Source organism: Tachysurus vachellii, chromosome 25, assembly GCF_030014155.1.
Source record: "Tachysurus vachellii isolate PV-2020 chromosome 25, HZAU_Pvac_v1, whole genome shotgun sequence".
NCBI classification, from domain to species: Eukaryota; Metazoa; Chordata; class Actinopteri; order Siluriformes; family Bagridae; genus Tachysurus; species Tachysurus vachellii.
In genome coordinates, this window is record NC_083484.1 from 14,181,578 (window position 1) to 14,204,077 (window position 22,500).

Below are 22,500 nucleotides of genomic sequence, written 5' to 3' on the forward strand. Positions count from 1 at the left end.
CGGAAATCCTCTTTGGTGCTCGGCTCTCTGCAAGCATCGCATCTCTTCTTTCTTCTTCTCTCTTCCTCTGTGAAAAAAAAGAAACAGAGTTTTCCTTTATAGAACTCAGGTAAGAATCATTTAATTTATTGATTTCTCAGAAGAAAATGTATCTTGGTTATATTCGGAAGGGATCCTGCCATCAAACCAGTCGAACTAAATGAAACTCTTCCATCATGACAATGTTTCAGAGCTAATAGTTTTCAAGTCATTTATAACAGAAATAACAAATAACTTTTTATTATCCTGTAAGAACCATTTTTTACTCCTGTGTCCATGCAAACCGTATTACTGCACCGGGTATTGACATCAGCCATGATTATTTTCATATAATTGCTATCATTTGGTGGTGCAAATGGAGGGCATTTGGTACTTTGCATTAGATCAGAATGGCTAAGACACAGATATTCAATAAAGTTTCTAAACTCTTTAAGATCTTACGTTTTATCCTTCGTTGAAGTTACGTCAATGAAAAAGTTCAAGGAAGCGATCCTTCATTTGTTGTTTGTGATGCTGTAACCAGAAAGTCTGTAATGCGGTGAATATAAATGTTAACAAATTAATTCCACAGGAAAGTTGAATGTAGGTGTAAACAAATTTAAAAATAGAGTAGGTGTGACTTCCTGTGGAATTTTAATGACAAATTTTAGATGGTTTTGATTAGTAAACATTTACCAAAGGTCAAATTTCAAATGTCAAGAATCTAAGATGTGATAGTGACGTGTGATAGTCTTAATTCTAGTTCGTACAGAAACCTCCACTTATTTGTCACTTAATGTCATAACAAGTAAGTTCTTTTCTTAGCCACAGTCTGCTTTTGAACTCAGATAAATAATGAAGATGTTCAAAAAGCTGACGTCAAAATCCAGACCAAAATAAAGGAATTTATGGAAATCCAAATCTTTGCAATTTTCTCCATGAAAACTTCAGCCCTTCTGACACAGTTTTAATGCTAAAAATAAAAATGATCTTAAATTGCAAAATTATTTGATCATAAATTATTTTGCAATTTAAATTCTAATGAATATCTCATTAATAAATAGTAAATTAAAAGACAACATTAGAACATCTAGTGATTTTCAAATTCTAATTTATCACTTTTTCCACCTATTATGTTTATACATAGTTGTTAAATATGCTTCAAATTTAAAAAAAAAAAAAAAAAAAAAAAAATAAATTTATATTTATTAAATTTATCGTAAATGTTATACTTTTGAATGTGCATTTCACTTTGAATATGTATTTTTGCATACTTTGGATTGTAAACAAAGAACCTGTTGAAATTGTCCTAAGAAAACAGATATACATTAATTACAGAGTAATAGAGCGTGTAATGTGGTCACAAAATCGAAGAGCCTATCATCTTCAATATGCAAATAAAGAAGGGAAAGTGGGTGGAGTTTGTAATGACAGACGAATGATTACTTTGATTACAATGTCTACTACTTTGATATTGTTTGTAATATTTTGACCCTGTATTTAAGTGATGGTCATTATATAGATACAGTATTTTCATTTGCAGATCTGTGCGAGATCAACATCGCTGCATTTGTCTGCCAGACTAGTTGCACCGAGATACATTCTGCTTCCTAACTCTGCTGTCCGATCTGTGTTCGTAGTGTGTTGAGCATCAGTCAGGATGTACAGCTTCATGGGAGGAGGCCTTTTTTGTGCCATCGTGGCCAACATCCTCCTGGTGGTGTCCACAGCCACTGATTACTGGATGCAGTATCGCCTATCAGGCAGCTTCGCTCACCAGGGCCTGTGGCGCTACTGCATGTCGGGAAAGTGCTACATGCAGACAGACAGCATCGGTAAGTCAGGCTAGTGTTTTATCTTTAATAAAGTATTATAGAAATTCGCTGTTAAAGGTGGGGTCTCCGATTTTTGAAAGCCAATGTCGACATTTGAAATCACCAAAACAAACACTCCCCTAACCCAAATGGGTCCCACCCCTGTATTGATAGCTCCGCCCACACATACATACGTAACCCAGGCAAATAATGGAAAGAAATGTGTCTTTATCATAGCTGAAGGGAAGAACAATACGATTGCAGATAAACAAACAAGCAAAAATGACACACAAGCATAATCATGTAAAGGACAAAGGCATATATTAGTTCTGTGTAACAAAGCAAAACCAACGTTACTCACCTATCGAGAAGGAAAAAAGCGCCTCGCCATCTTAAGTAAAGTTGTGATTCCCGAGTCAATAACTCCTGAGCTAAACGCTGTTACTACACAAAACCCAGTGTAGCTGCGTCTCTACATTACTACGATAGAAAAGAGGTGTTATTTGTGTAGTAACAGCGTTTAGCTCAGGAGTTATTGACTCAGGAAACTCCAATCTGTGAATATGTGACCAACTTCCTGCTCCTTCAGTTCTCTCCAGTGCTGGAAAGCTGATCCTATATTAACACGTCCTACTTCTTACCTTATCGTAAGCCTTTCTTCGCTTTCGTTCTTTGTTTTTATCCTCCATGTCAATGTTAAAACCGCTTTCTGCTAATGTCACACATGCACACTGAACACTCTCCACCCATATTGACAAGCCCCGCCCCTTCCTGCTCATTGGCTACATGTTTGTTTTGACTTTTGTTTTGATTTTTGTTTATTATTCGGCCCGACTCAGTTTTCTGAAGCATTTCTCAAAAATCGGAGACCCTGCCTTTAAACGATCATCAATTGTAAGTCTTTTTGGATAAAAGTATTTACTTATAATGTTAAGCATTCTTGATCTACATTGATCATCATACATACTTACGTACTTAATGTTTTTCTGAATGATCAAGTTATTAGGAACTCAATTCAATATTTCTTGTAAAATAAACTTTCACGAATAAAGGTTTCAAGTTCTCCAGTTCTCTGATGTTCTCTCATCGCATAAGTAATTTATCTTTCTTTTTGTTTTTCTCTTTTGCAACTGTTGTCAGCATACTGGAACGCCACCAGGGCCTTCATGATCCTGTCGTCGATGTCATGCTTTGCAGGGATCATCGCCGGCATTCTTTCCTTCACCCATTTCTCTGGATTTGAGAGATTCAGTCGTTCCTTTGCTGCAGGGATCATGTTTTTTGTTTCGAGTTAGTTCATTTCAAAACTGCTTTACAAGACATTCAAAATGTTGAGAAGGTGTCAACTACACTTAGTTTGAATGATCTGAATAGCGAGTTGCGAGTAACTTTCCTTGTTTATTGATGTAAGTTGACAATTGATAGGGGGCACGGTGGCTTAGTGGTTAGCACATTCGCCTCACACCTCCAGGGTTGGGGGTTCGATTCCCGCCTCCGCCTTGTGTGTGTGGAGTTTGCATGTTCTCCCCGTGCCTCGGGGGTTTCCTCCGGGTACTCCGGTTTCCTCCCCCGGTCCAAAGACATGCATGGTAGGTTGATTGGCATCTCTGGAAAATTGTCCGTAGTGTGTGATTGTGTGAGTGAATGAGAGTGTGTGTGTGTGCCCTGTGATGGGTTGGCACTCCGTCCAGGGTGTATCCTGCCTTGATGCCTGATGACGCCTGAGATAGGCACAGGCTCCCCGTGACCCGAGGTAGTTCGGATAAGCGGTAGAAAATGACTGGACGTAGAACAGCAAAACCTTTGAGGAACCCAATTTTCTGTGTAATAAATATTTAGCGCCATTTACCCACACATAGAGCTAACTGGGAATGAAGTCTAACATCTTTGTTTTTCTGGGTAGCTCTCTTCGTTTTTCTGGCCATGGCGATCTACACGGGGGTAACGGTCAACTTCCTGGGAAGGCGCTTTGGCGACTGGCGCTTCTCCTGGTCCTACATCCTCGGTTGGGTTGCTCTGCTCATGAACTTTTTTGCAGGTGGGGAAATGTTATTAGTAAGTAAACATAACAGTAATAAGTTTCATGATGATGGTCACCGTGACTATTGTTTACTTTTTTGTTTGCAGGTATATTTTACATGTGTGCTTACAGGATGCACGAGTGCAGGCGAGTCGCAGGATCACGCTAGATGGATAAAAAAAAAGAAGAATATTCCACTCCCAAAATGAAATATATTGTAAGATGTTGTTAGTATATAGCTAAGCAGTAACAGAGATATTATAATGCATATTAAGTGTATAGAAAGTACAAGAATAAGAGGTTATAGCAAGCCTCTTTCCAAGACAATCAAGTCATTTACAGTACAGACATCAGTAAATAGTGCAAAGTCATTAAAAATTTCAACAATATTATCATGATCATGAGAATCAAAGCATAGTGGAAATTTAAGTGTTAAAGTAAAAGATTAGAGCGTGTAGATTCAAAGGTTGAATTAAACTGGCCGTATTTTGAAATAAATCATCAGACCATTAATATAGTTTTATTGGCTGTTTATTTGAGCATTTGAGTTTTTTTAATGCATAGTAAACATATCAAAAATGAAAAAACTGGGGAAAATGGCTTATAACAGCGTATAAAAAGACATTAAATTTGGACTTCTTGCACTCCATTAAATATTCATCTTCAAACTGCCTAGAAAAAAGCAATCTAAATACTGTCTATCACCAGCAGAAGCGTCTGAGCAAAACCTATGTGACTGTGTGTGTGTGTGTGTGTGTGTGTGTGTGTGTGTGTGAGAGAGAGAGAGAGAGAGAGAGAGAGAGAGAGAGAGAGAGAGATGCATATAATTGCAAAGTGAATTAATTATCCAGTCTTATAAAAGTCGTCTTTTTCTGAAAACCCGTGGCGCATCTGCCATAAAAGTCCCTGTAGATGTTATAACATACTAGAACTAGCAACATTATATAAACCTTTGATTCACCTTGAGGTCAGAACTACTGTCAAGACCTTTTGATTGTTTCTGAGAATTCAACAGTGCTGTGGTTCAAATCCAATAAAGAACGGATAGAATTTGTGACATAAGTTTCATAAAATGCATTTAAGGCTGAACTAAATGCGAAAGGTTGTCAGTGACTTGGCTCACAGCTGAAGCAACTCAAAGATAAATGTTTATACCTTTAATCTGTAGGTTAGCAATGTGCACATTTCACCCAAACAATAAATTGAAACTTTTCAATTTCGGTTGTAAGAATTCACCACAGCAGATGGATTTGTTAAAAACATGTATTTCCAGCTGAATGTTTAAGTTTCAGGTAAAGTTATTGCAGCTCTTGAAGTATCTCTTTTATTTTTGTTGTTACTATTGTGATGGTCAAATTGTTTATCAGAGTTTGAATCTCCTTCATCGTCTAAATTGGGAGGGGTGTGCAAGCCTAGACGGCGACGAATTGAAAAAACTCGAAAAAGGGACTGTTTAGTGGTGTTGCGATAAATGCTTGAGGAGAAGTAGAAGATGATGGGGTCCAGGCAGGTGTTGAAGGTGCTTAGGAGCAGTGTGTAGTACCTCCACGGTGGGCTTTCATTAGTATTGAAGCCCACCAGATGAGATATGTTATAGGGCAAAAAACAAATCAAGAAGACACTCAAAGTGCCCAGTGCCATTCCAATGGCCCGCTGCTTCTTCTCCTTTGTTATGCGAGGCCTATGATAAAGGATCCAGATGCAGTTGAGATAGCAGAAGACACATACAACCAGGGGCAACAAACAAAGAACCACAAAAAACTCCAGGCGCACTGGCAGAACAATTCGTTTCTGGTCACTGGTGAAATTCTCGTAGCAGGTGGTCATTTGTTCAGTGCTATTCCCTGTGCCCATATGGACGACAAAAAACACAATTGTGCAGTGTGCACCACTGAACAGCCAGATAAAAATGCTGCCAAGGATGGCATAGAGAAGTTTACGAAACTTCATGTAGGTCACTGGGAAGGTAACTGCCAAGTAGCGGTCAATGCTGACAGCCATCAGGAGCAGAGAGCTGGTGTAGATAGTGCTGAAAAATACAAATGACATGATAGAGCACATGGTCTGGGAAAGGTTCCATTGCAGGCCTGATGCTGCCTCATACATCTTCATTGGTAGGAAAAACAAAAAGAGCAAATCGGAGAGGGTCAGGTTCAGCAGGAGGACGTCCGTGGGTGTGGGTTTTTTTCTAAGCTTCCTGATGAAAGCATAAATGGCCAGGATATTGGCTGGTAGGCCGATTAAGAAGGTTATAATGTAGGCTGAGAGAAGCACCCAGTGGTTTATCATATTGGTAACTGCAGGACACTGGTGGAAAAAAGAATAAGAAATATCATGCAGCACATGGATGGCAGTTTTTGTCAGCATCATTTGGCAATTAAAGACTTATAAATCAGTCATGTAACGGAATAACTGCTTTTTATCTGCATTAAGACAGAAAATAAATTATTACTGCCAATAGCAAAGTCTATTGGTTGTTCCATGCATGCAGTGCCTAAAGACATTTCTAAAGTCTTTTTATTTTTAAAACCTTTATATTGCAGTTCTTAGTCTGAAAATATATTATATATAATGTATCATTGATGTGATTAAAATATATCTTGTGTAAGGAAGCATGGTTCAAACATACTGTAAGAAGGTGAAAATACCTTTAGTATCTGCAGAATCAGTCTCTGAAGCAGAATAATAGTTGACCCTGAACACTTGGCAGTAGTGCTGTACTAAAGAGACACAGTCAGGACAAATTTGGCACCTCAAGTGAATTGCCAGCTCATTAGTGTGACTAAGCAGTCCAGGATATACACAGAATACACAGAATACACAGGCCTTTTATTCATTTAGGTGGGACGTATCCTACAGGAAATATGCACCTCCTGAAATGTTCTCAAAATACATTTTTTAAAAGTATACATTGAACAATTGTAGCACACTTACTGTACATTATCACTGATGGAATGGATTTTAAAGGTTTGGGGCCCTACTTTACCAGATTACATATGATGCTGGTGTGAATTCTGGAGCCTGGGAGAAGTCCTTGCTCTGCAAGGGTTTCATGAATTAGTGGCCAAATGACTATGGAGTGACCAGTTGGAAGAACTCAGGATTCCTGCCCAAGGTTACATCACCCAAATCAGTTAATTGACCATGGTAGCCTGCGGAGTATTACAGGTTGTGCCTAAAAGGCGCCCTATAGTACCTTTAAGAAAGGATAGTGATCATATGATCAACTATTCTGCTACAGAGAAATGATACAGGCCCATAGACATGACCAGGCACTACTGAAAGGATTGTTTCCTTCTCTTGGGCATTACTTCTATCTTATCCAGCGAAAGCCTGGTGAGCAATGCACTTGATTCCACTTGTTTAATTGGTTATTCTTGGTTTGCAATCAACTATCAAGATATTTATCTATAACATTTTGGCATGAGTTATCCAGATGATTCTTATGAAGCCCCGGTGGTTAGGAGGTGTGAAACTATAAGCTAAATATGAAACTGTGGTTCTACAAACTTCAAAACAACCACATTGTTTGTCAGCGCGTGATGGAACGCTGTATGTGTGACCATAATGGTTATTGCATATCCTGCATAATATGTTACTGTAGGTCTTGACTTTGCTGCAAGGTTGGACAATATCCAGATGACTACTACTGTAGTAAGTAAATATATACTATAAATAAATATATATTAATATTTACTTATAGACTCTAGACTTAGTACAGCACACAGGATAAAAACTATATTAACACAGTTTAATTCTGGATTTCCTGAGTTATTTAAGCATAAATATTTTAGCTGCATAACCGTGTTATCTAATGCATCATGTGCAGAGAAATGAAACTGTTTTATTATCATAGAATCAGCTGCTTCTAGTCAAACTACATCTGCTGCATCCAGCTACAACCCGATCAGCTCAAATATTAACTCATTAACTTCCTTGATGTCTCTTTGGTTGGATATGTATGACCACAATTCAAATACAAAGCTTCACAGTACACATACAAACACCCACGAACAATGGTGACCAAAGCTATTTTTATTTCCTCTGTTAATAATTTGTATTTGTGATGTTTCAGTATGACTGAATAATCTTTAATAATATTTAATAATAAGAAAAAAATAAAGAAATAAAATAAAAGGAACCAACTTTGGGAGGAACCGTGTAGATGTGAATCATTCTGATGACCTTATAGATTAGTCATTTTTGTATTTTATACAGACAAGAAATTCTACTTAGCTGAATGTTTAGTGCTCTTGTAACTGTTAATGTATACATTAAAAATCTATTCATTTATGTAACATCAATTAATTCCTGTTTTATTACTCACAAAACTTTTAATTATCATAGAATCAGCTCCTTCTAGTCAAACTACGTCTGCCGCATCCAGCTACAACCAGATCAGCTCAAATATTAACTCATTAACTTCCTTGATGTCTCTTTGGTTGGATATGTATGACCACAATTCAAATACAGAGCTTCACAGTACACATACAAACACCCATGAACAATGGTGACCAAAGCTATTTTTATTTCCTCTGTTAATAATTTGTGTTTATGATTTTTCAGTATGACCTTAACAGTCATTTTAAAATAAGTTTTAGAAAAACTACACGATTAAACATACTGAAGATTTATATAATATTCATATGAATATCTATAAGTTTTTAAGTTTTTGCTGCCAGAGACCCCTTTAATTATAAAATAAATTTTGCTCACTCCTTCCAAATGTAATCCAACTGTTCATTTTTATTCAAAATATATTGGCTTTTTATTGGCACCATGGAGCTTTTTATAAAGTCCAATTTAATAAGTATTTGTATGTCTGGCTTGTTTTTGGATTAAACACATTCAGTTGAATTAAATTGTTATTCTAACTTATGGATAAAGCATTATTTTGAATATGGGATTTGATTGATTATTCTTTAAAATTTAACATTAACTAGATTACATCACTGAATAGTTGATCTTGCTTCTGTACCTAGATACAATTCTAGGAAGTATTATACCAAAAAAAAAAAACTTACCCGATGACAGTAATGTGCTCCTTAAGTTAGTCTTCTTGCTTCTTATTGAAAGCGAAAGCAATCCGTATGTTGGAAACTAAGCATATAGGGCTAACTGCACTTGGGTAATAGGCTTGCAATGAATAAAACCTTCAGACTTCAAAAAATTCAGGAGGTCTAAGCAAATTTGATTGCGTGATGTCAGTTGGGAAACGTTACACCCCTTGACTGGCTTGAATTAGATGTAACTGAGAGCTGTGAGTGCAAAACGTTGATGTTTTTTTTTTTTTATTTCCGTGTTTCAGTGTACACACATTAAGCCTTTCCTGCAGAAGCTTAATGTATCTACTGTATATAGTTCTGTAACACAACAAAACTTCATGCGAGTACAAACCATACTGATAAAATACCACACGATATTTATTTTCTACATGTTGCTTTAATGTGGAGAAACTAAGGCTTTTGAGTTTACTCAAGGACAGCCGTTATTTTACAGTACATGAAGAAATGATGATTAGTTTTGCTTTGGTTTTATTTGGTTTGCGGAGTTTATGGGTTTTATGCAGGCCTTTTTTGCATAATGACGTATTTTCATTCCATGTTCCTTCACAATTGCAGTAAATATTTAAAGACAATAACAATGTTAGTAAAAAAGAGAGAGAGAGAGAGAGAGAGAGAGAGAGAGAGAGAGAGAGTTTAAATAACGCAATAAAAAGCTAAGCTTTGGTCACACCATTTCTTAACAGCCACTTTAAACCTCATTTGTGAGAACGTGCAGCTAAAAGCATTTTTTTTGTCTCTTCATCTGTGTTCACAGACCGCAACTGAGGATAGGATGTTACTTAGAGCTGACAAAGAGACAGTCACAGTCTTGAACATGACGTTTAGATTGTGCGATTGTGGAGCCAGTGAAAGATGTTTTCGGCTTGGTGTTGATAATGGCTGAGGGTTATAAAATAGTCTTCTTGGCTCCTGTATGACCTTAGATGACAAACAATGGATTTATTGACTCCAATAAAAGATTGATGCAGTTAGAAACAAACATTATAGTTTGAAGTGCTGAAGACATGCTCTGGCTTCCGACTAAGCCAAGTTCAATAAAATTAAATTAATTAAATTGCAGATTGATATAAATTACAGCTTTGTGAGACCCATGAAACTGGAAGTGGCTAGATTGACACATATTCCACCTAGATGATAGAAATGATAGAAAAAAGATAGATACTAAAATTGGAGGTACTGTTTATGGTTATTTCTTTAATGCCACTGATGACCAAATTTGAAACCAATTATTTTGCAACACTGGACTTAAAACTGGACCTCAAACTAATTATGTTACCAAATTAAAGATACCTATTCATGTGGATTCTGCTATTCTGTCTACCAACTGTAACGGTCTTGCAAGACCCCCTTCAGTACTGAGGTTTTCAGAAGATCCAACTCTTTATGGACATTGCAATTCACCAGCATCATTTTCTTGTATATTTTCAGTCTGGTTGCCTTGTCTCACTCGATTCTGTTTAGTGCAGACATTTTCTATCCCATTGCCAGTGTAAGCGGTCTTAGTCCTAGGTCTTAGGAGTCCTTTCAGATTTCCCTGAAAGGCAGCTGAGGAAAAATAAAAAGTGATGGGATCGAAGACTGTATTGACGGTGGTGAGAAGCAAAGCATCAGATCTCCAGCTCACGTTGTCCTTGATGATGTAGCCCAGGATGTGAGAGGAATTGTAGGGAAGGAAGCAGACCACAAAGACTAGCAACGTGCCCATGGCCATGCCAACAGCCCTCCGTCGCTTCCCTTCATTGAGGCTGGCTGTGTGCCTGAGTATGTGGATGAATCTTGCGTAGCAGAAGGTGCAAACAATGAGCGGAAGGAAGTATAGAACGAGACATAGCTCCAGGCGCATGGGCAATACTACATCCAGCTGGGATTGAGTAAAGTTGTTGTAGCAGTCGTGGCCCTGACTGTCTACCCCAGTCAGGTGATCCACAATGTATACAAAGCACAGATGGGTTGATGTAGTGATCCAGACAAAGATGCTGCAGATGACTCCATATATAGGCTTCTGGTGGATCTTATACTTGACCGGGAACGCCACACATAAGTAGCGGTCAACACTAACAGCCATCAGCAGCAGCGAGCTGGTGTAGATGGTAGAGAAGAATATGAAGGTAGTGAGAGGACACAGGTAACCAGGGAGGAGCCAGCGCATTTCAGATGCAGCCTCGTACATCTTGAATGGCAGGAAGAGCAGAAAAAGAAGGTCCGATATGGTCAGGTTGAGCAGGAGGAAGTCAGTGGGTCTGGGTTTGTCACGGAGCTTCTTGACAAAGGCGTACAAAGCGAGCGCGTTTGCCGGCAGGCCAATCAAGAAGGTAAGGATGTAGACTGACAGGATCACTTCCCCTGATACCATAGCTCTGACAAAGTTCTAAACAAAGGAGAATAATTTTTGTTAATAATCACATATTCAGAACCCAGCCTTGGGTTACTCAAATGAAAGCACAGTTGAGACAGAGGGTGAGTTAAAAGCTACAGCGCCTTGCATAAGTATTCTTAAGCCCTCAATGTAAATACACCTGTTCCTGAAAGGTCTCTTAGAGAACATGACTAAAGAAAACAGCATCCTGAAGACCAAACAGATATCAAAACTATTCCAGGACAAAGTTCAGGGACAAGTCAGAATAAATCTCCCAACCAATGAACCCTGCACTGAAAAAGAATAGAATAGAGCACAACGGCGCCACTGCCTGGAGGAGAGTGTTCTACAAAAGGTCAACGATGAAAAGAGACGACAAAAGTAAGTGAAAGTCATTTTAATAATGTGTTTAATGGTGTTGTTTGGCTTTTCAAAGTTGATCATGTTCGAGTATGTTGTTTAACAAACTTCCAGGAACAGGCATATTTATATTGTGATCACATGACACTTGACGCATTCATCTAAATAAATAGGCTAAATAATCAAAAAAAAATAAAACATTCTAAATAAAATTAAAAATTGTAAATAAGTTGGCAAACTATACTAATACTTTCCTTTCACTTTAATATCATGTGCAATTTTGTGTAGTAAAAAAAATACAGGTATGTCCATTTCATTTCCAAGTTGTAACACAATATGCTTTATTATACATTATATATAATGTTAAATATTTTCTTTAACAAATTCTATTCATTTTATGTCTGACCTTTGACAATAAATATTTTATTATTTTATTAATTTGTTATATTTACAGAAATCCTTTTGAAACATATTCTTTTACTGTCATGTGATCAGACTGATTTTACATCCTCTCCCACAATCAGAAAAAAACCCAAACAAATGAACTCAAACCAACCTAAGAAGTCATGGAACAGTCCGTGTGTATGTTTTATTTATTTATTTATTTATTTATTTATTTATTTATTTATTTTTTAAAGTGTATGCTTACTTATCTTTTCTACGCTGTTTCTTCCATTATCAAATATTTGAGGAGATATAACAGCACTGTCTCTTTTCATTTCAGGATCAGTTCATTAATTTCTTTTTGACATCTCCAGATATTGCGGTAATTAATTATGGAAAAATGTATTTTTTGTTTATTCTAATCTTGTTTTAAGTCACCGAAGAGTCAGAGAAGCCAAGCTAAACATGCAGACGTGCCCAATATATTTATCTATGTTAAAACTAAATCTTTGCTTTATTGCATAACTTTTTTTTTTTTTTTTTTACATATATACAACTAAATGAATCACATTTAGACCCAAATATTAGACAGTATTTCACTTAACATTTACAATCATTATTAAATCAGTGTTTACATTAGCAATTCTTTATTGGTGCTGCTATGTTTTGTGTGTGTTTTGTAGAAATGGTTCGAATAGGCCGACATAAATAACATCATTTCAGCTTGATCCATAAATTGAATATTTTATTACATTTTACTAATATACAATTTTACTAATACTAAACAATACTGAAAACAATTGCAGCAATAAAGACTTAAACCTTAATAGTAAAAAAGAGAGAGAGAGAGAGAGAGAGAGAGAGAGAGAGAGAGAGAGAGAGAGAGAGAGAGAGACTACTTACATTAAAGCCAGATATATGAAATGATACAGATGAATCTTTATCTTTTCACCTCCGTTGCTCCCAAATTGGTCCAAATTCCTCAAATAACTGCATTGTAACCCAAATCCATTGCACTTGCTTGAGTAGAATTTAAATATTTTATTAGCAAACTAATATTTCACTAGATTCTTTTACATCCTTGTTTGCAGCTTTACAAACCCTCAGTCTGAACTGCTTCTTGGTAAATCCTCCGAAGATCTAATGCACTATTTCCTTCTGTCTAACTAATGAACACAAATAAATGTGGCTTGTAAACCTTGGGTGAGTTTATGACAAGGCAGGGCCATCTGTTTGTATTGGAGTATGCGTAGAGCAGCCACTATTTTATAATCGTCTCTGACCTTGTGATGCCTGTTTATATAAGGAGCTACATATTAGATTAAACAAGGAAAAGCTGCTAATCTAAACCGTTCCGGCTTTGTGAGTTTACGCCACTCTAAACGCTCTTAACCAAAAGATCTCCTTTATAGCTTTAACCTTGTTTTCATTTTCTTTATCCTTGTTTTAATTCCTTTTCCGTCATTCAAATAACACAGATAAGATGTTTTTTCCTTCATATTTATTTTAAAACAAAAAATACATAATTTAAGCAATCCTTTGTATATAAAAATAGGTACGTAATCAAAACTACAAATCTGAAAATGAATTAATAAAGAAAGTCCTGCATATTTATGATTTATTAATAAATAAAGTATGTGCTTATCTATCTATCTATCTATCTATCTATCTATCTATCTATCTATCTATCTATCTATCTATCTATCTGTACAGATTGGACAGAATGAAGCATAATTATTAATCAGAGCAGAAATGTTTAAATGACCGTCACATCAATGCACAAAACTTTCTTCCACGTTAAATGCGTCGCCATCTCGATTCCTCTTGATTCAGGGCCCTTTGTCATAATTCGCATAGATACAAGACTCTGCATCCTATCAAACAAAGAAACAACAGAATTGTTGTTATTTCAGTAAAATTTCATTTCAGATAAAAGACATAAATGTGTGTTTTAGTGACTAAAACCAGTTAATGCATAAAGGGTTGTGCTAATAAAGTACAATTAAGGATATTCACAGTATTGCCTTATTGATATTTTTTATGATTTAAATGGTAAACTTGTGATTTACCATTTTATAAAATAGTGATAAAGAATTTAATTGTTAAACCAAAGAAAGAGACAGGAAAATGAGCTTTTCTAGCATTTTGTGTTAAAATAGAGTATTTCTGTGGGGTCGGGAGCTGCTTGCTGGCAGAGCCAATCACGAAAATCCATCTGCATGGTGGATAATAGGTGATTTTGTGCAGTAACCCCTTAGAAAAAAAAAGCAACATCTACTACTTTATTAAAGGGAAAAGAAGGCATACGTTTGATGAGAACTGGTAGAATCATGTAAAGATGATTAAATACCTGATTAGAAGATTCTGGCAAATGAAAGGTGGTTCGTATAGAAACCTTAGTTACCATCTATTATTATTATTATTATTATTATTATTATTATTATTATTATTATTATTCATTCATTCATTCATTCATCTTCTACCGCTTATCCGAACTACCTCGGGTCACGGGGAGCCTGTGCCTATCTCAGGCGCCATCGGGCATCAAGGCAGGATACACCCTGGACGGAGTGCCAACCCATCACAGGGCGCACACACACACATACACTCATTCATTCACACAATCACACACTAGGGACAATTTTTTTTCCAGAGATGCCTATCAACCTACCATGCATGTCTTTGGACCAGGGGAGGAAACCAGAGTACCCGGAGGAAACCCCCGAGGCACGGGGAGAACATGCAAACTCCACACACACAAGGTGGAGGCGGGAATCGAACCCCGACCCTGGAGGTGTGAGGCGAACGTGCTAACCACTAAGCCACCGTGCCCCTATTATTATTATTATTATTTATTTATTTTTTTTATTAATTTGATTATTATTATTATTACATGTAACCTGTGATGTCACCTGTTCTTTACACTCCTTTTCAGCCTGCGCTGTGTTCACATACAGGTCTTCATCTAAACTTAGCCTGTAGTTATTGCTTCTTTTAGCAGACCTCACAGTCTGGACAGCGATGAGGTCTGCAGGTGGCTCTGCTCGGCGTCTAAATACACAAAGTCACACTCATTAGAGATCTCTGATGTTTATTCATTTCCAGTTTCCTTCCAAAATGCAAATTTCAATAATTCAGTAATTATGACCCTGTTTTTTCTTATACATATGATGCGGTTAATCTAAAATATCAGATAGTGTCAACATTTACTTATTTAAGTTCTGATTCAATTTGAGGTGTGAATTCTGTAAGACTCTGTGTGAATTGAGTATTTATAAATCAGAATAAAAAAAAATAAAATACTGCTCCTCTTTGCTACTTAATTATTTACTGATATTCTTCTTGTATATCAGTTAATCAGTTAATTAAATATGCATAAATGCAAATAAAATAAAAAAAATAAAAATAAAAATTAATCCAATATAGAAATGATGTTTGAATTAAAATGTTTATTTCATACACTTAAAATGTTTATTTAAAGAATGAGAAGTCAGAATCAGAAAACCAACCATCCATCCATCTATTCAGCCATCATCCATCCATCCATTCATCCATTTATCCATCCTTTCATCCATCCATCCATTCATCCATCCATCTGTTAAACTATCCTTCATCCATCTTTCCATCCATCCATCCATCCATCCATTCAAACAATCATCCATCCATCCATCCATCCACCCATCCAACCAACCATCAATACATTCAGCCGTCCATCCATCCATCCATCTAACCAAATATCTATCCATCCATTCATCCATCCATCCAACCATTGATCCATCCATCCATCCATCCATCCATCCAAAATATGATACATCCATTTATCCATCCTTCATCCATCCTTCCATTTTCTGTACTGTTTATATAAAAGCCATCTTACAAAACTATTCACATACATTTTTCCATAAATGAATTTAAAGCCCTGCAATGTTGATTGTCTAAGTACTCAAAGTCAAATTCCCTTTCAATGCTTTAATCAGATCAAGATAACCGAATATTTTTTTTTTCAAATATACAAAACGTTACCTCTTTATACAAATCATGATCACTGTCACAAGTCCTACGATGCCACACGCACAGGCTGCCCCAACCCCAGCCACCAGCGCTAATGAATCAACCCCTTAAAGCACAGGAAATAAACTTATTAACAAACACTTCATTTGTCTATGTGACATCAATTGTGTTTGATTTCAAACCACATCAGACTTCGTACATTCGTGGAGTTGTATTTGGTGAACTTTGCTCCCTGCGATGTTTGTTGCTGTGCAGGTGATATTGCCCCCACTGTCCCACTGTCCGGTCAACTCCGACACCGTCACGCTATCAGTGTGCAGGGTCGTGGTGTTTAAGGCTGGAGAAAGTGTACTGCTGCCATCTATGGTCCAAGAGATCTCAGCGTCTGGCTTGGCCACAGCTTGACACACACACTTTAGTAGTCTGTTCGACGTGGAGCAAAACGAACCCGGCAAGATGGATGGAGGGTCTGAGATGTCAGTGGGGAGAAAAGGATTGAAGAATGTTTGAGGAACGCATTCAGTTAAATAAACATGCCAACTCAGCAGTTAGACTGCAGCTAAATATATGAGTTTAAATTCTGAGAAGAAAAGTGGAAGTATATTTTGAAGCACTGCCTAAGCAGTTTGTCTAGAGTTTTAAAGAAGTTTCTCTAGGTCATGCAGAAGGAAGCCAAAGATAAATATTGCATAAACAATTCAATGATGGTGATTAATAGTGGTCAAATAACCACGTGTTACACCAGTGGTGAGCAGAGAAGCACTACATGAGTGACAGAAATCTTCAGCATATCAACAGCAGATTAAACGCCACAGCGACTGAATAGACGAGCAGAATTTTACATCCAACACTACTTTTACGCTGGAACGCCCACTAATACAGCTATTTCAACTAGAGACTTCAACATCAAGGCGACTTACAGTGGACAGTGAGCGGTAGCTTCTTTGATTCACCGCGTCCTATGGCGTTAATGGCGATACAGGAAACATATGTGTTTCTCATAACATCTTGCAGGACAACAGTGCTTCCTTTGTAGCGCTTTGTGGTGCTGTTCTGGTTGATGACCCACTCGTAGTCTGTGGGTGAAGGCCTGCAATCGCTGGTACATGCAAGCGAGATACTGTGACCTTCGACCACAATGTTCTTTCCTGTGAAATCTACTCTCACATCCGTCGGGGCATCTGATGAGATAGTATAATAGGAAATATTTTAATTTTAATTTTTATTTTATTTTAATACAGATATTTATATATCATATAAAACAGCTGGGAAACCTTTCCAGAAAGCACCACATTTTTTAAGTTTAGAATTGACTTCAGTTGTACCATCTAAACATGTCAGTAACATAATTAAACGGGAGTTAAATCGAGTAGAGAGGGCTTGTGTTTATTGGCACAGCTTAGCAAAGAAAATCAGAAGCATTTTTATTCTTATAAAATTACGAAGCACTGACACTGAAGACTCCTTTGTTAAATCCCGAGTCTCTTTTACCATATCAACAATTGTGTTTCTACTCCTGTATGCGAACAACCGCTCTCTCTTGTACCTTATTAACCTCGCCATCTTCTGTATTCTGAGATGCTTTTCTGCTCACCAGGGTTGTGCTCACCAAGAGGGCTTATTTGTGTTAGCATTGTTTTTTTAAGCTCAAACCACTCTAGCTGTTTCCTCCTACCCCTTTCGTCGCCAAGGCTTTTTCACTGTGGAGAAAATTAATTACTAGCTCTGGATTTCCAGCTGCACACAGACGCCTCAGTTGTGCATGCTGAACAGAGCTAGCAGAAGCAAAAGGAGCTGAATATAGACTTTGAGTCACTGTTTCCTAATTGAAACTGTGTCAAGTAACTAAAGTAACCAGTTAATGTTTTTGTTCTTTTGTGCTAAAGAGCAAATTTGCAAACTCAACATGTCCTCACATGAGCCTGAGAAGGCAGTGAACTTGACGCAGTATCTAACACAGAGTTCACTCTTTTCTTTCTTATCAGATATCCAATAAATCCATCTTTCCATGTTTGGCATAGTTTTGCCAAACATCAACAAAGCGCTGACACTGGAGACTCCTTCCCTAAATCCTACACGAGCGACAGAAAACGTCAGCATATCAACAGCAGATTAAACGCCACAGCGACTGAATAGATGAGCCGTGAGGACTAGAGAAGCAATTTCACATCCATCACTACTTTTATGCTGGAGCATCAATTAATGCAGATATTTTCCACTAGACACTTGAATATCAAGACGACTTACAGTGGACAGTGAGCGGTAGCTTCTTTGATTCACCGCGTCCTATGGCGTTAATGGCGATACAGGAAACATATGTGTTTCTCATAACATCTTGCAGGACAACAGTGCTTCCTTTGTAGCGCTTTGTGGTGCTGTCCTGGTTGACGACCCACTCGTAGTCTATGGTTGAAGGCCTGCAATCGCTGGTACATGCAAGCGAGATACTGTGACCTTCGACCACAATGTTCTTTCCTGTGAAATCTACTCTCACATCCGTCGGGGCATCTGATGAGATAGTATAATATAAAACATTTTTATAAATACAGATATTTATATATCATATAAAACATCTGGGAAACTTTTCTAAAAAGTGCCAAATTTTTTCCAGGTTTAGAATTAACTTCAACTGTACCATCTAAACATGTCTGTAACATACGTAATTAATAAAATTACGAAGCGCTGACACTGAAGACTTCTTTGTTAAATCCTAAGAGTCTCTTTTACCATATCAACAATTACAAATCCTTGTAAGATGGCTGATACTATAGTAATAAAATATTCTGAATAATCAGAATCGAGATTAACGTAGAGACTGGATAAATACACAGAGACACAATGCCATGTTAGAACGTTGCTGCTCTCTGTGACACGCCGTGTGGTTTAAAGAAATCGAACAGCATCAACACGACTTGCGGCGGACATTAGCGTTAGCTGATTCGATCGTATCTGTAGAGGTGATGCAGTAAACAGACATGTCTCTCTTCACAATAATGAAAAGGCTACTTCCTTTGTGGTGTATCTTTGTGGTGTATCGACTGCAGTTCTGTTTCCTGTGTAATTTATTTTCACAACCGTAGAAGCATCTGACATACAGTATATATGTGTGTGTGTGTGCGCCTTGCAAAAGTCCCACTTTTCATACCCACTTTTCAGATAATTATGCCACACTTTTCAGATATTTATTTGGACACCATTTATCATTTTCCTCCACTTCACAAATATGTGCCACTTTGTGTTGGTCTATCACATAAAATCCTAATTAAAATAAAAAAAAAAAAATATATATATATATATATATATATATATATATATATATATATATATATATATATATACAGTATATATATATATATATATATATATATATATATATATATATATATATATATATATATATATATATATATATATATATACAGTGCCTTGCAAAAGTATTCATACCAGCTTTTTCACATTTTGACTCTTTACAACCACAAACTAGGATTTTATGTGATAGACCAACAAATATATAGTATGTTTATAAGTGCAGCCTTATTTTTATTCATATAAGGCAATTCAGTCCTTAAATTTATAGACTTTATTTTTAGTGTAATTTTAATTTGTAACTTTGTTTTGCTTCATCAATATTATAATATAACGTATAATTTTATTACATAAATATAATATATAATATAATTAATATAATTAGTTCTACAACAAAATGGAAAAGTTTTATGTATGATATTATGTTGTTTTGACTTGACAACTCAATATTTGATTAAATTTGACATATGCAACAATTCTTTGGACTGGTTTATGAATATTATCTCGCTCTTTCCCAGATACAGCATATACTTTGATATATATATATATATATATATATATATATATATATATCTTTTATCCCCCTGTATATTTCGGTCATAGTAATAACAATATATTGTTTATAGCACATACCCTTCTGTAAATTTTAGTTTATAGTAATAGACATCTGTGTATTATATTCATAGCACATATATATTCATCTGTATATTATATTCATAGAACATACATATCTGTAAATTACTGTGTATAGTAATAGCCATATATTTTGTTAAAGCACATATCCTTCTGTAAATCTGTATATTATGTTCATAGTACACACACTATTTAACTTATTTAAATCCTGTAAAAAAAAACTGTATATCCTGCACTTGCTGCTATTTCATAAAATATAAAGTTGAATCTAATCTAATCTATTCTAATCTAATATATATATATATATATATATATATATATATATATATATATATATATATATATATATATATTATAGCATACGTATAAGAATTCTAAACTAATATTCAATAAATTAGTCATCATCCCTTAGAACTTCTCAGAAGTTGATAACGAATGTGAAATCTTTTATCTTTACTTACACAAGACCTCAAGCGTGACTGAAGTACTTTGAAACTCCTGCTCTTTGAGCTTGGCGGTGCAGCTGAGTCGTGCTCCCTGGTTCTTGCGAGTTACAGTGAACGTACCGGTGATCTTGGTGACCCATAACGTCTCACCGTTCTGCGTGTGGATCAATTTATTAGAAATGTAATCCAAACCTTTCCAGAACATCTGCGGTGGTGTGGGGCAGGAAGTGCGGAATTCACACTTTGCAGTGAAAGCCTTTCCCTCCACCTGCTCACTTTCTGCAGTTATAACAGGATCTGTGGGATTCACTGGGAGAAAAGAATAGATGGCTAAGAAGACTTCACAGCAGAAAACTCACACAGGAGACCTGATGAAATATCTGGATCACAATGTTGTGTTCAAGGCTTTAGACTGTATTATTATCGTTTTTTTCTTAAATTAGGAGGACAAAATGTCTTAAAATGTCGTCCAAAATGTCTTGAAACATTAGGAAAATTTTGATTTTACCTCAAAACACCACAGAAAATGTTAAACTTCTTAAGCTCAATGGCAACCAAATGTATGCTTTTTAAATAATAAATGAAATAAATATATAATTTTATATACCACCATTGTGTACCACCATGTCACTACTTCTGTTTATATCCTCTAGGTATATAGTATTTTATGTCAATACTCACAAATGTTTATTTTAGTGGTATGGTATTCAAATCCACTGTCACTTCCATCACGTTTCCAGACCCACACGTACAGATCCACTTCGCTGTCTTCAGTCTGGACGTTGTTTATCCTTAAAGTGCAGTTTCCATTTTCGGCATCTCCCGGGACTGATGTTCTTCCTTTAAATTGATCCATTATGCCACTCTGTTCATTGGAGTACACAACTGGGTAGCCTACGGATTTATACTTATACCAGATGACTTTACTGTAAGGGAACGTGTTGCATGGCACTAACACGCAGCTGTCCCTGACGGCTGTGACTGTTTTGGGTACATTCGCTTCCCAGCAATGACACACGTGACCTAACAGAGAAACTGAGGAGAGAAGAAAGAGCGTTTGTTTCTTCTTGTTAAGATTAAACATTTGCAGGATTTCTGAACATGTGATAAAATAGGAGATATGACATGACATCATACTCTGGATATAGAATAGAAGCTTTTATATCACAGCTATTAGAAAATTATGCAAATTCAATTCAGCAGCTTGAAGTAATGTTCACAGATGTGAGTATTTCTATAGCAGGTGATTTCCTGGGATTTTCTCGCACAACAATCTCTAGAGTTTACTCAGAAACTTTTTTTTTTACAGCCTGTATTAAAAATAACTTTGTTTCACCTGAATTGTTTAAATTGTCTAGAGATTTCATGTGGATTTAAAAGCAGAATTTCTTCTTTTCCGAAAACGTTAAATGTTTTATTTTAACCAACAGTGCAACAAAGGCATTACATCCATTTTATTTTTCTCATTGTAGATTAGAAATGGTTGTACAAACCAGCACTACCAGAGCACTGGTGTTTCGAAAATAATCTAAAGCTATAATGAGATACCAGCATATAGGGCAAATAAAATCAGCTGTCATTTTATTTAAAGCATATCGAGAACATGAAAAGAGCAGGAATCAGATGTTTACTACTGCTTTTTAGACTTTTTCTTAATATAAAACTAAAAATTTCAGAACAGATCGGAACAAGTATCAGAAGACACGGCTATTTCTGTCCGCAGTATCATTCATTAAAAGCTCATTAATTTGTTTAAAGATGGTCCCAATTATTACAAGTAATGTGAACGAAGTCCTTAAGAACTGAATTCTATTTAACTTTTCTGAGTTCTGGGATCTGAGTTTAACGTCATTAAGGTCCACTCTTCAAATTCCCAGATGATGTTTATTCATGTTTAATTAACAGAAATGTAGTGAAAAAGTATTCACCCCATGGAACTTTTCCATTTTTTTAACTGGGATTCTAGAAATATTGAAAAAATAATAACAATGATAGTAATTATTATTATTATTATTATTATTATTATTATTAAATGAAAGTTATATTAATATATTATATATCTTACAATAATATATTATATTTTTTA

The 22,500-nt window shown here is 36.1% G+C and overlaps 4 protein-coding genes across 9 annotated transcripts in view; 1 reads left to right on the forward strand and 3 right to left on the reverse strand.

Annotated features, from left to right (window-relative positions):
- The first annotated feature begins 20 nt into the window (after positions 1-20).
- Positions 21-4,295, forward strand: lim2.5 (lens intrinsic membrane protein 2.5). The gene is made up of 5 exons (XM_060861857.1): positions 21-109; positions 1,659-1,853; positions 2,973-3,122; positions 3,736-3,870; positions 3,960-4,295. The coding sequence occupies exons 2-5, from the start codon at positions 1,679-1,681 to the stop codon at positions 4,019-4,021; spliced, it is 522 nt and encodes a 173-aa protein (XP_060717840.1). The 5' UTR covers positions 21-109; positions 1,659-1,678; the 3' UTR covers positions 4,022-4,295.
- Positions 4,296-4,444: 149 nt separating this feature from the next.
- si:ch211-231m23.4 (free fatty acid receptor 3) lies at positions 4,445-8,985 on the reverse strand. Of its 2 annotated transcripts, XM_060861734.1 has the most exons (3): positions 8,877-8,911; positions 6,501-6,572; positions 4,445-6,159 (listed from the first exon to the last, which is right to left on the reverse strand). In XM_060861734.1, the coding sequence occupies exon 3, from the start codon at positions 6,139-6,141 to the stop codon at positions 5,134-5,136; it is 1,008 nt and encodes a 335-aa protein (XP_060717717.1). In that variant the 5' UTR covers positions 6,142-6,159; positions 6,501-6,572; positions 8,877-8,911; the 3' UTR covers positions 4,445-5,133. The 2 variants fall into 2 exon arrangements, with proteins under 2 accessions (XP_060717717.1, XP_060717716.1); XM_060861733.1 differs by lacking the exon at positions 6,501-6,572 and having other exon boundaries at positions 8,877-8,985.
- Positions 8,986-10,281: 1,296 nt separating this feature from the next.
- LOC132840225 (free fatty acid receptor 2-like) lies at positions 10,282-13,338 on the reverse strand. The gene is made up of 2 exons (XM_060861735.1): positions 12,922-13,338; positions 10,282-11,286 (listed from the first exon to the last, which is right to left on the reverse strand). Exon 2 carries the CDS (start codon positions 11,269-11,271, stop codon positions 10,300-10,302), a length of 972 nt encoding a protein of 323 aa, XP_060717718.1. The 5' UTR covers positions 11,272-11,286; positions 12,922-13,338; the 3' UTR covers positions 10,282-10,299.
- A 176-nt stretch (positions 13,339-13,514) lies between these two features.
- LOC132840222 (myelin-associated glycoprotein-like) overlaps positions 13,515-22,500 on the reverse strand; it is a 14,865-nt gene continuing 5,879 nt past the window's right edge. For 4 of the 5 annotated variants that reach the window (XM_060861729.1, XM_060861730.1, XM_060861731.1 and 1 more), the window contains 8 exons: positions 21,096-21,449; positions 20,430-20,723; positions 18,277-18,537; positions 16,950-17,210; positions 16,229-16,498; positions 16,042-16,135; positions 14,919-15,069; positions 13,515-13,892 (listed from right to left, as the gene is read on the reverse strand). In XM_060861729.1, coding sequence (XP_060717712.1) covers positions 13,848-13,892; positions 14,919-15,069; positions 16,042-16,135; positions 16,229-16,498; positions 16,950-17,210; positions 18,277-18,537; positions 20,430-20,723; positions 21,096-21,449 — 1,730 coding nt within the window. In that variant the 3' untranslated portion in view covers positions 13,515-13,847. The remainder of the gene's footprint in view (positions 13,893-14,918; positions 15,070-16,041; positions 16,136-16,228; positions 16,499-16,949; positions 17,211-18,276; positions 18,538-20,429; positions 20,724-21,095; positions 21,450-22,500) is intronic. The other variant, XM_060861732.1, reaches the window with a different exon arrangement.